Source organism: Leucoraja erinacea, chromosome 10 (genome assembly GCF_028641065.1).
Source record: "Leucoraja erinacea ecotype New England chromosome 10, Leri_hhj_1, whole genome shotgun sequence".
In the NCBI taxonomy this organism is placed as follows: domain Eukaryota; kingdom Metazoa; phylum Chordata; class Chondrichthyes; order Rajiformes; family Rajidae; genus Leucoraja; species Leucoraja erinaceus.
This window is the reverse complement of record NC_073386.1, coordinates 41,236,992-41,252,962: the sequence shown is the minus strand read 5'-3', so window position 1 is coordinate 41,252,962 and position 15,971 is coordinate 41,236,992. Positions and strand designations below refer to the sequence as shown.

The window sequence follows — 15,971 nt, the reverse complement described above, 5'->3', positions numbered from 1 at the left end:
TAGTTCATACAGGTGTTCTGACATATTATTTATAAGTAACATTTATAATGGTGTAGGACACCGACAGTCCTTTCAGGTTAGGCAGAAGTTCACTTGCATCTCCCCCAACCTCATCTACTGTATCCATTGTTCAAGATGTGGACTCTTGTACATCGACGAGTCCAAACTTAGACTAGGCGATTGTTTCGCTGAACACCTTCGCTTCTGCCTGGACCAACCCGATCTCCCAGTTACTAAACACTTTAATTTTCCTTCCCATTCCCATACAGACCTTTCTGTCCTAGGTCTCCTCCATTGTCAGAGTGAATTTAAATGCAAATTGGTGGAACAGTATTTCATATTTCGCATGGGCAGCTTACAGCCCAGTGGGATGAATATTAATTTCTCCAACTTCAAGTAACCCCGGCATTCCCCCTCCCCCACCCTAGTTGCACCAGCTTCTCGTTTTCACCCAACAAACAGCTAACAATGGCCTGTTTCCTTTATCATTGTTACTTTTTTGCATATTTTCATTCATTTGTTCTATATCTCTCTACATCGTCGCCTATATCTCTCTTTTCCCTTTCCCGTGACTTTCAGTCTGAAGAAGGGTCTCAACCCGAAATGTCACTAATTCCTTCTCTCCAGAAATTCTGCCTGGCCCGCTGAGTTACACCAGCTTTTAGTGTCTATCTTCGGTTTAAACCAGCATCTGCGGTTCCTTCCTATACATATTTATTTATGAAAGGTTATCTGGTTATTGTCAGATTTATGGCTGGTAGACTACGCTGTGGGTTACCAGAAGTACATAATTAGATGTGAAGGTGGACAAAAATGCTGGAGAAACTCAGCAGGTGAGGCAGCATCTATGGAGCGAAGGAATAGGTGACGTTTCGTGTCGTGTCGAGCCCCTTCCCAATTAGATGTGAAGCGCTTTGGCTTTGGTTATTAAAGATGAGAAGTAAAAGTAAGTATTCTTTAGTACTTTGCTATTTTTTTCCTTTCTTCCTTATTGGATAAAAGTTTCAGCTGCGGTAAACATCAATCTCTCGTGAGATTACATTGCATTGACATTATCACATAACAATGCTGTGCCATTTTAAATATACAAGCCCTATTGCTGCGACTGGAAATGGGTCTCCTCAGCTTCAGTACGTACAGTGGTTTGCGCATCGAGATGCTGTAAGCGCGCTTCCAAAATTTGGTTTTCTGGCGATTCCGCACACCATCCTCGAGGTCCATCATCTGCTCCAAAAGGGTCTGGTCATCAGCATTGAGAGGTGCCACTGAGATATCACGCACGGCACGGAATTCGCCACAGTTGTTCAGATGCTCATTCTCCAGACGGAAGAAGTTCCACACAAACCGGCTACAGGAAAACACAACTCAGTATCAACGAGGTGCATTGCAATTAGACCAAAGCAATTGTCTTTTTTGTAAACCTGGAATTATAAATAAAACCACAGTAACCATGGAAGTGCCCACATTGCTGCAGTTAATGGTATTGTTGCCTCACAATTCTCGAGACTTGGTTTCAATCCTGACCTCCAGTGAGCTGCTCTGTGTGGAGTTTGCAAGTTCTCCCTGCATCTGTGTCGGTTTCCCCTCAGGTGTTCCAGTTTATTCCCATGTCCCAAAGACATGCATGTTGATAGATTAACTGTCTGCTGCAAGTTTCCTCAAATGTGTGTAGGCGAGTGGTGGATTCTGGGGTTGCTTATAGGAATGTGCTCAAAATTTTAACTATGTGATTAATGTAGGGTTTGTGCAAAATGGGAGATTGATGGTCAGTACAAATGTAAATGGAGTTTCACCCCCAGATCTTATCTTGGTGCCTGACCTTGAAATGTGCTGGCATTTCTGTGATGTTTGAACAAGTAATTTTTTTGGCCCCTTATATTCTCCACTGTTTACTGTTCCACCTACAACAGACTACTACCACCTTGCACACCGAGCGGTCCATATTCCCATTTCACTTCCCTTTCGTAGTGAGCGTGCAAGTACAGTCTTGCCTTGCCGAGCTGGTTTCCCATCATTCTCACAGCTGACAAACATATTTACACATGCATTCTCATAACCAGACAGCCACCTCCAAAGTCTCCATCACCAGATCTATCTCACATTACTTCTTTATTGTTCTTGCTGATTCACCCTCCATGTCGGCACCAAATTCTTCCACTTGCCTGTTTGTATCTGGAAATATTTACATCAAAACCCCTCCTGTAATTGTTAATTCCCACCTCTCTACTTTGTTACACTGCAAGATTTCCAACCCATGTCATATTCTGGTGTTTTTCCACCTGTATACATACATAGCCTGAATCACACATTAATACATCTTAGTTTGATTATCTCAGGTCTTCACTCCCCCACAGCTTCCAAATATTCTCACTTTTATAGATTTATTCAGTAGGGTAACAATAGTTTCAAACTACCCACAACTATAATTTGCATCAATTACATGTTCTCTTCTCTATTCTAACTTCTGAGATTCATCTACAGTATATTGTGGGTGTGTGGGTTTTCAAATTTCTGTCCCAAAAGCACATCTGCTGAAGAGTTAGAAAAGAACTGCAAATTCCTTCCATTCCACACAGAATAGTCAGTAATGAAGATCTTTCTAGCCTGGACGTGCTTTAACAGACGAGGTATGACTAGGTTCCAATGTAACTGTTCCTGGCTCTTACAAATCTCACTCTATGACATTTTATTAATTAAAGTAAGACAACAAATGTTACCGGAAAACTTCCAATGGGGCCAGCACTGTGGCGATTATGTCTCCCGCTGAAGAGAAGGCGGTCATTGAGGTGACTGAAATCTGCAATGTCCACGCAAATCGCAAAATGACATCCTCTACAATGGCACAGTAGTAATAAATCTGTAAATAAAAGCAAAATATCAATATTTCAGTATATTTAGAGGATACAAGTCCACAACTGCTTATCTGAATAAACAATTTTCCCTTCTTGTTTCCTATGCTCTTAGGTTGAAATCGATAGCAGGAATCTTTGAAAACACTTTTTAAATAACCGATGACCATTTGACAATAGACAATAGGTGCAGGAGTAGGCCATTCGGCCCTTCGAACCAGCACCGCCATACAATATGATCATGGCTGATCATCCACAATTAATATCCTGTTCCTGCCTTCTCTCCATATCCCATGACTCCACTATCTTTAAGAGTATCTAGCTCTCTTGAAAGGATCCAGAGAATTGGCCTCCACTGCCTTCTGAGGCAGAGAATTCCACAGATTCACAATCCCCTGTGTGAAAAAGTTTTTCCTCATCTCCGTTCTAAATGGCTTACCTCTTATTCTTAAACTGTGTGGCCCCTGGTTCTGGACTTCCCCATCATCGGGAACATGTATCCTGCCTCCAGCGTGTCCAAACCCTTAATAATCATATATTTCAATAAGATCCCATCCCATCCTAAATTCCAGAGTATACAAGCCCAGCCACTCCATTCTATCAACATATGACTATCCCACCATCCCAGAAATTAACCTCATGAACCTCCCCTCCCTCAATACAAGAATATCCTTCTTCAAATTTGGAGACCAAAACTGTACACAATACTCCAGGTGTGGTCTCACTAAGGTCCTGTACAACTGCAGAAGGACCACTTTGCTCCTATACTCAACTCCTCTTGTTATGAAGGACATAAATGCCGATAAATCCCCAGGGCCAGATAGGCTACATCCCAGAGTACTTAAGGAAGTAGCCCCAGAAATAGTGGATGCATTAATGATAATTTTTCAAAACTCTTTAGATTCTGGAGTAGTTCCTGAGGATTGGAGGGTAGCTAATGTAACCCCACTTTTTAAAAAGGGGAGAGAGAAAATGGGGAATTACAGACCAGTTAGTCTAACATCGGTAGTGGGGAAACTGCTAGAGTCAGTTATTAAAGATGGGATAGCAGCACATTTGGAAAGTGATGAAATCATTGGACAAAGTCAGCATGGATTTACGAAAGGTAAATCATGTCTGACGAATCTTATAGAATTTATCGAGGATGTAACTAGTAGAGTGGATAAGGGAGAACCAGTGGATGTGTTAAATCTTTCAGAAGGCTTCGACAAGCTCCCACATAAGAGATCAGTATACAAACTTAAAGCACACGGTATTGGGGGTTCAGTATTGATGTGGATTGAGAACTGGCTGGCAAACAGGAAGCAAAGAGTAGGAGTAAACGGGTCCTTTTCAGAATGGCAGGCAGTGACTAGTGGGGTACCGCAAGGCTCAGTGCTGGGACCTCAGCTATTTACAATATATATTAATGATTTGGACGAGGGAATTGAATGCAACATTTCCAAGTTTGCAGATGACACGAAGCTAGGGGGCAGTGTTAGCTGTGAGGAGGATGCTAGGAGGCTGCAAGGTGACGGATAAGCTGGGTGAGTGGGCATATGCATGGCAGATGCAGTATAATGTGGATAAATGTGAGGCTATCCACTTTGGTGGCAAAAACAGGAAAGTAGACTATTACCTAGATGGTGGACGATTAGGAAAAGGGGAGATGCAACGAGATCTGGGTGTCATGGTACACCAGGCATTGAAAGTAGGCATGCAGGTGCAGCAGGCAGTGAAGAAAGCGAATGGCATGTTGGCATTCATAGCAAAAGGATTTGAGTATAGGAGCAGGGAAATTCTACTGCAGTTGTACAGGGTCTTGGTGAGACCATACCTGGAGTATTGCGTACAGTTTTGGTCTCCAAATCTGAGGAAAGACATTTTTGCCATAGAGGGAGTACAGAGAAGGTTCACCAGATTCCTGGAATGTCAGGACTTTCATATGAAGAAAGACTGGATAGACTCGGCTCGTACTCACTAGAATTTAGAAGATTGAGGGGGGATCTTATAGAAACTTACAAAATTTTTAAGGGGTTGGACAGGCTAGATGCAGGAAGATTGTTCCCGATGTTGGGGAACTCCAGGACAAGGGGTCACAGTTTAAGGATAAAGGGGAAATCCTTTAGGACCGAGATGAAAAAAACATTTTTCACACAGAGAGTGGTGAATCTCTGGAACTCCCTGCCACAGAAGGTAGTTGAGGCCAGTTAATTGACTATATTTAAGAGGGAGTTAGATGTGGCCCTTGTGGCTAAAGGGATCAGGGGGTATGGAGTGAGGGCAGGTGCAGGATACTGAGTTGGATGATCAGCCATGATCATACTGAATGGCGGTGCAGGAACAAAGGGCCGAATTGCCTACTCCTGCACCTATTTTCTATGTTTCTATGCCATTTGCTTTTGTCACTGCCTGCTGTACCTGCATGCTTACTTTCAGTGACTGATGAACAAGGACCCCCAGATCTCGTTGTACTTCCCCTTTTCCCAACTTCACACCATTCAGGTAATAATCTGCCTTCCTGTTTTAGCCACCAAAGTGTATAACCTCACATTTATCCACATTAAACTGCATCTGCCATGCATCTGCCCACTCACCCAACCTGTCCAAGTCACCCTGCATCCTCAAAGCATCCTCTTCACAGTTCACACTTCAGCCCAGCTTTGTGCCATCTGCAAATTTGCTAATGTTAGTTTTAATCCCTTCATCTAAATCATTAATGTATATTGTAAACAGCAGCGGCCCCAGCACCGAGCCTTGCGGTATTCACCAGTCACTGCCTGCCATTCTGAAAGGGACCCGTTTATCCCTACTCTTTGTTTCCTGTCTGCTAATCGATTTTCGATCCATGTCAGTACCCTACCCCCAATACCATGTGCTCTAATTTTGCCCACTAATCTCCTATGTGGGACCTTATCAATTGCTTTTGGAAAGTCCAGGTACACTACATCCACTGGCTATACCTTGCCCATTTTCCTAATTACATCCTCAAAAAAATCCAGACGATTAGTTAAGCATGATTTCCCCTTCATAAATCGATGCTGACTCGGACCGATCCTGCTATCCAAATGTGCCGCTACCATTTAAATGTGCTGCTACCATTTAGAGTTTAAAGAGATACAGCGCGGAAACAGGACATTTGGCCCACTGACTCCGTGCCGATCAGTGATCTCCATACACTAGCAATATCCTACACACCAGGGACAATTTACAATTTTTTTCAAACAAAGCCAATTAACCTACAAACCTGTATGTCTTTGGAGTGTGGGAGGAAACTGGAGAAAACCCAAATGGTCATGGGGAGAATGTTCAAACTCCGTACAGACAGCACCCGCTGTCAGGATAGAACCTGGGTCTCTGGCGCTGCAAGGCAGCAACTCTACCGATGCATCACTGGCCACCACTGTGCAATTATGTTAAAAGTGGAGCTATCCAAAAACTTGTGGGCACAATCATGATGTGGATGTTCATCAGTAAAGGACTGTGGGACAGGGTCTCTGAATGTCACCAGTTTTAAATTAACACTAATTTAAATCACTAAATTTAAGCATGACCAGTATTTGCCAGAAAGCAAATCATTTCTGCAGCTATTTCCGCCCCCCCCTATTTTTCTTCCTTCTCCATGAAGATATCGTCTCTGTCACAGTGCAATTGCACAGGGCAAAACTTTGGTACATCATATCCTTCACAACCCAAATAAAGGAAGCAAATACATACCTTCTGAGGATAGACAATCTCCTCGCGCAAGAAGGTGTTCTCTCCAGCATTTTTGTCAAAGAGTCCCCAGTCCATCTTCAGGTCCCAGGTGAGAGTATAACATGAGCTGATCAATAAGAAGACGATCCACAGGTAGAAAAACACCACTGCATCGTCGTGGTCCTGTTCTGAAAGACAGACGCAAGCAACAGCGTTACTTTCTGCCAGGCGATGAAGCAGAATCGGAATTTCCATTCACTTGTATATACCTTAGCAAAAACAATCTCTGGTTGTGAATGTTGCTGCAATTCTCTTCTCATGATAATTTCTAACAGAGGGGAATGAAGCTGCAAAATAACATCAGTGATTTGCTACACTCTGAATCATACAATCATATAGGTACCCGTCCAAATGCCTTTGAAACAATGTAATTGTATTTATCACTGCCAGTTTTTCCAGATCACTATCTCTCTTTGTGTGAAATGTTTAATGATAGCCATGGGAGTCAGTGGGTTTGTAGTGGATATCGGTCAGTAGTCGGTTACCTGCGATGGAGATAGTGAGGTCAAGAAACGGTATGGGGATATCGGAAATGGTCCCGGTGAATTTGAGTGCCGGATGGAAGTTAGTGGTGAAATGGATGAAGTCAATGAGTTCTGCATGGGTGCAGGAGGTAGCACCAATGCAGTCGTCAATGTAGCGGAGGTAGAGTTCGGGGATAGGGCCACGGTACTCCTCAAACTCCTCTCATTTTCTCCTAATCCAAGGGGTAGCAATGGGCATGCTCATGGGCCCCAGCTATGCCTGTCTCTTTGTAGGGTATATCGAACAATCCTTGTTTGAGGAGTACCGTGGCCCTATCCCCGAACTCCACCTCTGCTACATTGACGACTGCATTGGTGTTACCTCCTGCACCCATGCAGAACTCATTGACTTCATCCATTTCACCACTAACTTGCATCTGGCACTCAAATACACCTGGACCATTTCCGATATCCCCATACCATTTCTTGACCTCACTATCTCCATCGCAGGTAACCGACTACTGACCGATATCTACTACAAACCCACTGACTCCCATGGCTATCCCCCACCCCTACATCAGTCTGAAGAAGGGTCTCGACCCGAAACGTCAATTAATCCTTCGCCCCATAGATGCTGCCTCATCTGCTGAGTTTCTCCAGCATTTTTGTCTCCCTTTGTGTGAAACATGTGCCCTCCGCACCCCCTTTAAATTTCTGTCCTTTCACCTTAAACCTATGCCCTCTCATTCTAGGTTCCCATGCTCTGGGGTAAAAGACACTGACTTTCCTATCTTTACCCCTCATAATTGTATAAACCTCTACCAGCCTCAGCTTCGTATGTTACCGTGAGAATGAGTCCAGCTTATCCAATCTCTCTTTCGCTCGAAGAGAGATCGAGCAACTGTCCATATGGTGCCAGCGCAATAACCTGGCCCTCAACTCCAGCAAAACCAAGGAACTGATTGTGGACTTTGGAATGAGTAGGAGGGGGACCCACAACCCCATTTATATCAACAGGGGGGTCGATGGTTGAAAGGGTCAAGAACTTCAAATTCCTGGGCGTGCACATCTCTGAAGATCTTTCCTGGTCCAAGAACACTAACGCAATTATCAAAAAAGCTCATCAGCGCCTCTACTTCCTGAGAAGATTACGGAGAGTCGGATTGTCAAGGAAGACTCTCTCTAACTTCTACAGGTGCACAGTCGAGAGCATGCTGACCGGTTGCATCGTGGCTTGGTTCGGCAATTTGAGCGCCCTGGAGAGGAAAAGACTACAAAAAGTAGTAAACACTGCCCAGTCCATCATCGGCTCTGACCTTCCTTCCATCGAGGGGATTTATCGCAGTCACTGCCTCAAAAAGGCTGGCAGTATCATCAAAGACCCACACCATCCTGGCCACACACTAATCTCCCTGCTACCTTCAGGTAGAAGGTACAGGAGCCTGAAGACTGCAACAACCAGGTTCAGGAATAGCTACTTCCCCACAGCCATCAGGCTATTAAACCTGGCTCGGACAAAACTCTGATTATTAATAACCACTTTCTGTTATTTGCACTTTACCAGTTTATTTATTCATGTGTGTATATATTTATATCATGGTATATGGACACATTTATCTGTTTTGTAGTAAATGCCTACTATTTTCTGTGTGCTTAAGCAAAGCAAGAATTTCATTGTCCTAATCAGGGACACATGACAATAAACTCACTTGAACTTGAACTTTCTACTTATTCCAGGCAGCATCTTGGTGAATCTCTGCTGCATTCACTCCACAGATCCTTCATTCTTCCAGTAGTACAGTGACCAGAATTGTACATTGTACTCTAAATCCCAATGTTCTGAACAGCTGCAGTCTAACTTCTATTTTATTATCTGAATGTCATAACTGATGAACATTAATTGCAATCTTTTGACTTTGTTAGCCAATATGTTGTGGGATAAATGGACAATACAGTAGCATCACTGCGCAGAACAGCTGATTTCCTTTTCTAAATGAAGTAATATAGTTGTCCCTTATAACATCAAAGCTTTCCCAATGAAGACAATTAATATCTTGTCATACAAGCATCTTCTTTTGCCTAAAAGCACACAAAACATATTTTCTTCATTACACAATGGTGCCTGAAGCTCAGATAGTTTAAACAACTGCACTAAGCTACGCATTCAGAAATTTCAATTTCAAGTCTCTGCTGCGTTTGTGAACCTTATCTTGGAGATTATTTAGATTCGAATATTATAATAGGCCTCAATGTTCCTGGCCCAAGGAAGAAGTAGTTAAAGCAACTCAGTTATTACAGATAATCAATTTGCCACAAACAAGTGCGCTCATTGAAATTAGCTGAAGACAATATTATGCCCAGCTATCATGTTCTCAATTGCTTAAGTCACTGCTCAGGTTGAAAGGTGAATAACAGCAACTTGCACAAGGTAATGGCAATGGAATAGTAGCTCAACATTGTGGCTGGTCCTGTTACAAACAGTATTCAATCTTACGGTTATGTTTTAATGTAATCAATGCAAGGAATACTTTTAGAGAAATTATCATTTGGGAAGATATTGAGATTGGTAAAAATGTGGCACTCCTTACTACACAGTAGATAAAGCAAATAGCACAAATGCATGTTAGCAGAATTAAATAAGTACATGATAGGGAAGGATAGAGAAGAACATGCAAAGAGAATGATATCAAATAAATGTAACATGACTTTTATGGAGGACAATTTCAGAAAGCTCCTCCCTGTAAAAGATTTCAGCCCTTAAGAACTGATAAGGAATAAAACAATTTCTGAGTTGGAAGCACGGATACTTAAGTTAGAAAGTTGTTCACTTAGGTTCTGACTTGGAGATTGAGATCAATTAGAAGGCTCAAATTTTGCTGTAAAACTAATGAAGTCTTACATTATCAAAACACCCAAGAATGAACCTTTAAACTAAGATTGCATTTGAGTATTGAAATGGCTCGGCAAGATGTTGGGAGATTAAAGAGAATTCCTGCAGCGTCTTGATTAACGTTTGCTCTTTTTAGAACAAATATATTCCCAGGATGTGGACATTATTGCGGTTGGAGAAGAATTGGCAGTGAACAACATTTTGAAAGCTGCACCTTTACCTTTGGAGTGTTTGATGCACTGATGAGAGGGTGTAGAAAACCAGAGGCCAGTTATTATAATATCAGTAATGGAAATATTGCCAGGATTCATTCTTACAATACAGAACAATACATGCATAAATTCATATGGTTGTATTGTCCATGCAGATTTCTGAGGGGAAATGTTGGAGCGTGCAGAATTGAGGGCAAGAAATAACAGAAATGAATACTTAACATTCAGGATGGCATGCTACATCTATTCGGGAATTATGCAGACTCTTGTAGGTGTATTCTAATGATAGGTCAGGATATACCCAGAGATTATGATGAAGTTTGAAATATTGTCAGAAAAGTTGCGATTCTGAGTTAACCCTGCTAACCCTTAGATCCTTGCGAGGAAGAATTGGCAGGATTAACTGGGAGCAACATTCTGATGTTCTAAATCAACAAATATGTGGGTATTGGTGATCTGACCAGCTTGTATGCTATTTCAACAAAGCAGCTTTGACACGTTTTTTTAAACTTGTCAGGCATGTCAGACATAGGCGGGACTGGATAAGATCAGCAGATGTTGTTCCAAGAAGATCGAGAGTGAAACAGATGAAAAATCATCACTCTGTCACAGTGAGATTTTAGCTCATTTTTAGTTATCAAATGGTACATACATATTATTTAAATAAATATACAGAAATTGTCCCACAACAACATGTTTAACACTGAAAATATCCAGAGAGCTAGTTATGGTCTGGTAGAAACATAGAAAATAGGTGCAGGAGTAGGCCATTTGGCCCTTCGAACCTGCACCGCCATTCAATAGGATCATGGATGATCATCCAACTCAGTATCCTGTACCTGCCTTCTCTCCACACCCCCTGATCCCTTTAGCCACAAGGGCCACATCCAACTCCCTCTTAAATATAGCCAATGAACTGGCCTCAACTACCTTCTGTGGCAGAAAATTCCAGAGATTCACCACTCTGTGTGAAAAATGTTTTCCTCATCTTGGTCCTAAAAGATTTCCCCCTTATCCTTAAACTGTGACCCCTTGTTCTGGACTTCCCCAACATCGGGAACAATCTTCCTGCATCTAGCCTGTCCAACCCCTTAAGAATTTTGTAAGTTTCTATAAGATCCCCCCTCAATCTTCTAAATTCTAGCGAGTACAAGCCAAGTCTATCCAGTCTTTCTTCATATGAAAGTCCTGACATCCTAGGAATCAGTCTGGTGAACCTTCTCTGTACTCCCTCTATGGCAAGAATGTCTTTCCTCTGATTAGGAGACCAAAACTGTACGCAATACTCCAGGCGCGGTCTCACCAAGACCCTGGACAACTGCAGTAGAACCTCCCTGCTCTTATACTCGTATTTGCAATTGGTACAATTGCAAATCCCACTTCAGCATCTGGGAATATTTGTAATGCATTCCAAGGTGGCACAGTGGAAGAGTTGCTGCCTTACAGTGCCAGAGACCCACCCGGGTTCAACGTCAACTATGGGTGTTGTCTGTACAAATTTGTACTGTCTTCCTGTGACTGTGTGGTTTTCTCTGGGTGCTTTGGTTTCCTCCCACACTCCAAACATGTGCAGGTTTGTAGGTTAATTGGTTTCTGTAAATTTTCCCTAGCATGTAGGATAGAGCTAGTGTATTGGTGATCTCTGGATTCAGTGGGCTGAAAGGCCTGTTCCCATGCTGTATCCCTAAAACTAAATTAGTCTGAGACACAAGGTTAATGACAATAATGATGATGAATGAATGAATGAAAACTTTATTGTCATTCAGATATACACCTAGACACAGTGCACCTTGAACGAAATTTCGTTGCATTTTACTCTCCAAAATCAGGTAATAGTTAAAAGTTCTAGGTGCGTCCATAAAAATGCCTCATGTGCATGGTTCTGTAAAATAAATATATATAAAAAGTTTTTAAAAAGTGTCGATATTTAAAAAGTTTTAGCCTCGGTTTTGTTGATTGTTCAGTAGTCTTATGGCCTGGGGGATGAAGCTGTTGCAGAACCTGGTTGTCCCGCTCTTCATGCTGCGGTACCTCCTCCCAGAGTTAAACAGTACAAACAGTCCAAATTGTGGGTGTGTGGGGGCTCTGGTAATGCCCTTAGCTCTAATCAGACAGCGCTTGTACCCCATGTCCATGATGGAAGGAAGAGAAGTCCCAATGATTTTTTCCGCTGTCCTCACCACTCTCTGAAGGCACTTCCAGTCCGCAGCTGTACAGCTGCCGCACCACGTAGAGATGCAGCTGGTCATGACCGACTCAATTGTGCTTCTGTAGAAAGCGGCGAGGATGGGAGGGTGGAGGTGTAAACTTCTCAACCTGCGGAGGAAGTACAACCGCTGCTGTGCTCGTTTTGCCAGAGATGTAATGTTTGTGGACCAGTTTAAGGTGTCCGTTATATGCACCCCCAGGAACTTGATGCTTTTCACCTGCTCCACTGCTGAGTTGTTGATGCAAAGTGGAGTGTGACTGGGCTGAATTTTCCTTCTGAAATCGACGACAATCTCCTTGGTTTTGTTCATAGCCATGACACTATCAAATTATTATGAAACAGCCCATTCAGTTCACTTACACTTTCAGGGAAAGAAATCTCTGAGGGAAAAATAGCTCCTATTCTTCCCAACCTGTGTAACTGTGTCATGGTGGGGCAGCGGTAGAGGTGCTGCCGTACAGCGAATGCAGCGCCGGAGACCCGGGTTCGATCCGGAACACGGGAGCTGTCTGTACGGAGTTTGTACGATCTCCCTGTGACCTGCGTGGGTTTTCACCGAGATCTTCGGTTATCTCTCACTCCAAAGACGTACAGGTTTGTATGTCAATTGGCTTGGTGAATGTAAAAAAAAATTGTCTCTAGTGGGTGTAGGATAGTGTTAATGTGTGGGGATCGCTGGTCGGCGCGGACCCGGTGGGCTGAAGGGCCTGTTTCCGCGCTGTATCTCTAAAACTGAAAAAAACTACAGCCGCACAATTTGTTTGACCGTGAACTGCTTTTGAAATGGTTGAGTTTGAAAAACCAAACACTCAATTTTTGAGCAATCAGGAGTACACAGTAACTGTGGGTTTGCCAGCAAAGCCTACATCCCATGAAGGATTTAACGAAAATCAACAGACAAAAATCGTAAGATTTCATAGAGAATCCATTTTACCCATCCAGTAAGAGCATTAAGGATGGACAAGAAAGGCTTGTCTTGTCAGCTGTGCTGCATTTTGAAAATGAATTTAAAATACCTTTGGAAAACCTACAATGGATTCACCAGAAGAGGGCAGCCCGAGGTAAGCCACAGGCGACAGACTTTACAACATATTTTATGTTTCTTCTACTTAGATGTGGACTTGAAGGAGGGTGTCTGCTCACAAATCAAGATGAACAGCACAGACAGTTAAAAGCAAGCAAGGGTAGGACCTAAATTTAGAAGCAGGAATATAAACAAAAAGGTTCACACACACAATGTAATAAATCACTGATGGTCTGTTAAGGAAAAGAGACAGGTTTACTCTTGGTGTATTTATCTTTAAAACATTTTAAATAAATATTTGGTATATTTATTGGCCAAGGCCAGAATTTTCAGCCATTGTCATTTGTACCGGGCTACACTTCACAAGCCACTGTAGTCTTTCTGGTGAAGTTGCTCCCACAGCCTTCTATTGGGAAGATTTAAAGGCCTGTCCCATTTACGCGTCCTTGGCTCGCAAATTATGCGACCTCATGGTCGTTTGAGGCGTACGGGCACCGTATGGCCATGAGGGGCCGGTCCTACTTAGAAGCGTGGAGGGGTATGGAGTTGTGCGGGGCTGGCCCCGACATCGCGCGAGGCTCCGAAATTCTAGCAGTGAACGAAATCTTCGCGCGGCAACTTGACGCCATTTAAATAGTAAGCTGCCTTCCTGTTTTTGCTACCACTGTGACATTTATTTTGATTTTGGAATGAAGGATATGCCAGACAATAAAGCTTAGACATTGGACATTTGTGTGGTGATGGTGGCACATAGTGCACTAGGAATACCCAGTTATGAGATACCAGATCTGCTCTGAGTCTGTCCTGTTTAACACATTTGTATTGTCATTTGCGAGCCAAGGACGGCGGTGGAAAGCATCTTGTCTGGGAACATTACCATCTGGTTTGGGAATTGCTCTGCCAAGGACAAGAAGGCTCTGCAGAGCGTAGTGCGTTCGGCCGAACGCACTATGGGAACTTCACTCGCCCCCCTGCAGGAACTATACAACAGGAGGTGCAACTCCAGAGCAAATAAAATCATGGGAGACCCGTTCCACCCCTGCAACGGACTGTTCCAGCTGCTACGGTCAGGCAAACGCCTCCGTTGCCATGCGGTGAGAACGGAGAGGTTGAGAAGGAGTTTCTTCCCAGAGGCAATTCGGACTGTAAACGCCTATCTCACCAGGGACTAACTCTACTGAACGTTTTTCCTTCCATTATTTATTATGTAAAAGAATATGTGTGTTATGATTGTGTTTATAATTTGTTTGGTTGTTTTGTTGTTTGTCTTTTGCACAAAAGTCCGCGAGCATTGCCACTTTCATTTCACTGCACATCTCGTATGTGTATGTGACAAATAAACTTGACTTGACTTGATTTAATATAATAGAGGCTGTCACTGTAAAATAAAGGATATTTCCTCTATAAAGACTGTCCTTTCTAATAATTCTGTCATGGGCAGATTGTATTTGCCACATTATAATGTCATATATGCTTGTCCCTTGTGTTGGTTTGATCGCTGCAAGCCATAAAACTAGACTGGCCATTAAATTGTACAGGATTTGGCCTGCTCAGACAACCACTCTTGGTGCTGACACTCGAGTCCCCAATCTAGAGTGTACGCTGTGCCCTCGCTACTTTCTGCAGTTTTACAAACTTAGGAAAAATGGCAGGAGATAATTAGAAGGTACCTTTGTGCACATTTGACTTGCTTTCATAAAGATTATGACTGCAATTGTTTAATTTGATATTGTTCAGTCAAAGTGGGTTCATTCATGTCAAATTAAATCTTGCCATAAATATTAGCCTACTTAATATTAATTTTATTATACAGGTGCACTTTAATTCTTAGTCCCCTACCTGGTCGGAGAGGCGGGGAGCGGTCAATGCCTTACCGGGTCGCCGTGCAGTAAGCTCCGCTGCGCTGTGGCCGCCAACTCCCAGCTGGGGCTGCGGGCGGCGCCGGTTGTAGCTCCGACCCCGGCAACTCTACCCCTGGCTGCGAGGCGCTCCAAATCCAGCGCCGGACGCCCGCAGTCCCAGCTCCGCAAATGTCGGCGGCGTCGCAGCGCTGGGATACCAGCGGGAAGCGGGCAATGCCTTACCGGGTCGCTGTGCGGTAAGCTCCAGGGCGCTGAGGCCGCCTTCTCCCAACGTTCGCGGAGCTGGGGGCTGCGGGCAGCGCTGGATTTGGACCGCCTCGCAGCCAGGGGTCGAGTTGCCGGGGTCGGAGCTACAACCAGCGCCGCCCGCGGCCGGACGGAGCCCCCAGCTCCGCGATGTTGGGAGTCGCCGACCAGGTAGGGGACTAAGAATTAAAGTTTACCCCTTCACTCACCCACCCCACCACCACCACATAAAATCCCTCCAAACTAACTGACTAACATTTATGCAATGATTTACAATGATTCCCCGGTCTCCGGGGAGGAGGCAGTCGCTCCAGACTTTTCAAGCCGCCCTCGCTACCTACCTAATCTACGCTAAAAATCTTCCATTCGGAAATCCGAAAATGTCCGAAATCCGACAAGTGTCTGGTCCCAAGGCTTTCGGATAAAAGGTTGTGCACCTGTACATCTAAAATCAAGGTCTGTCCACAACCACTCGTAGGG

At 43.6% G+C, this 15,971-nt stretch overlaps 1 protein-coding gene across 2 annotated transcripts in view; it reads right to left on the bottom strand.

Moving 5' to 3' along the window:
* LOC129701067 (xenotropic and polytropic retrovirus receptor 1 homolog) overlaps nucleotides 1–15,971 on the bottom strand; it is a 198,857-nt gene that overhangs the window by 15,287 nt on the left and 167,599 nt on the right. The window contains exons 12-14 of one of the 2 annotated variants that reach the window (XM_055642019.1): nucleotides 6,546–6,712; nucleotides 2,718–2,857; nucleotides 1,139–1,348 (exon numbers count right to left, since the gene is read on the bottom strand). In XM_055642019.1, the coding sequence (XP_055497994.1) occupies nucleotides 1,139–1,348; nucleotides 2,718–2,857; nucleotides 6,546–6,712 (517 nt within the window). Of the gene's footprint in view, nucleotides 1–898; nucleotides 1,349–2,717; nucleotides 2,858–6,545; nucleotides 6,713–15,971 lie in introns of those variants that run through there. The other variant, XM_055642017.1, reaches the window with a different exon arrangement.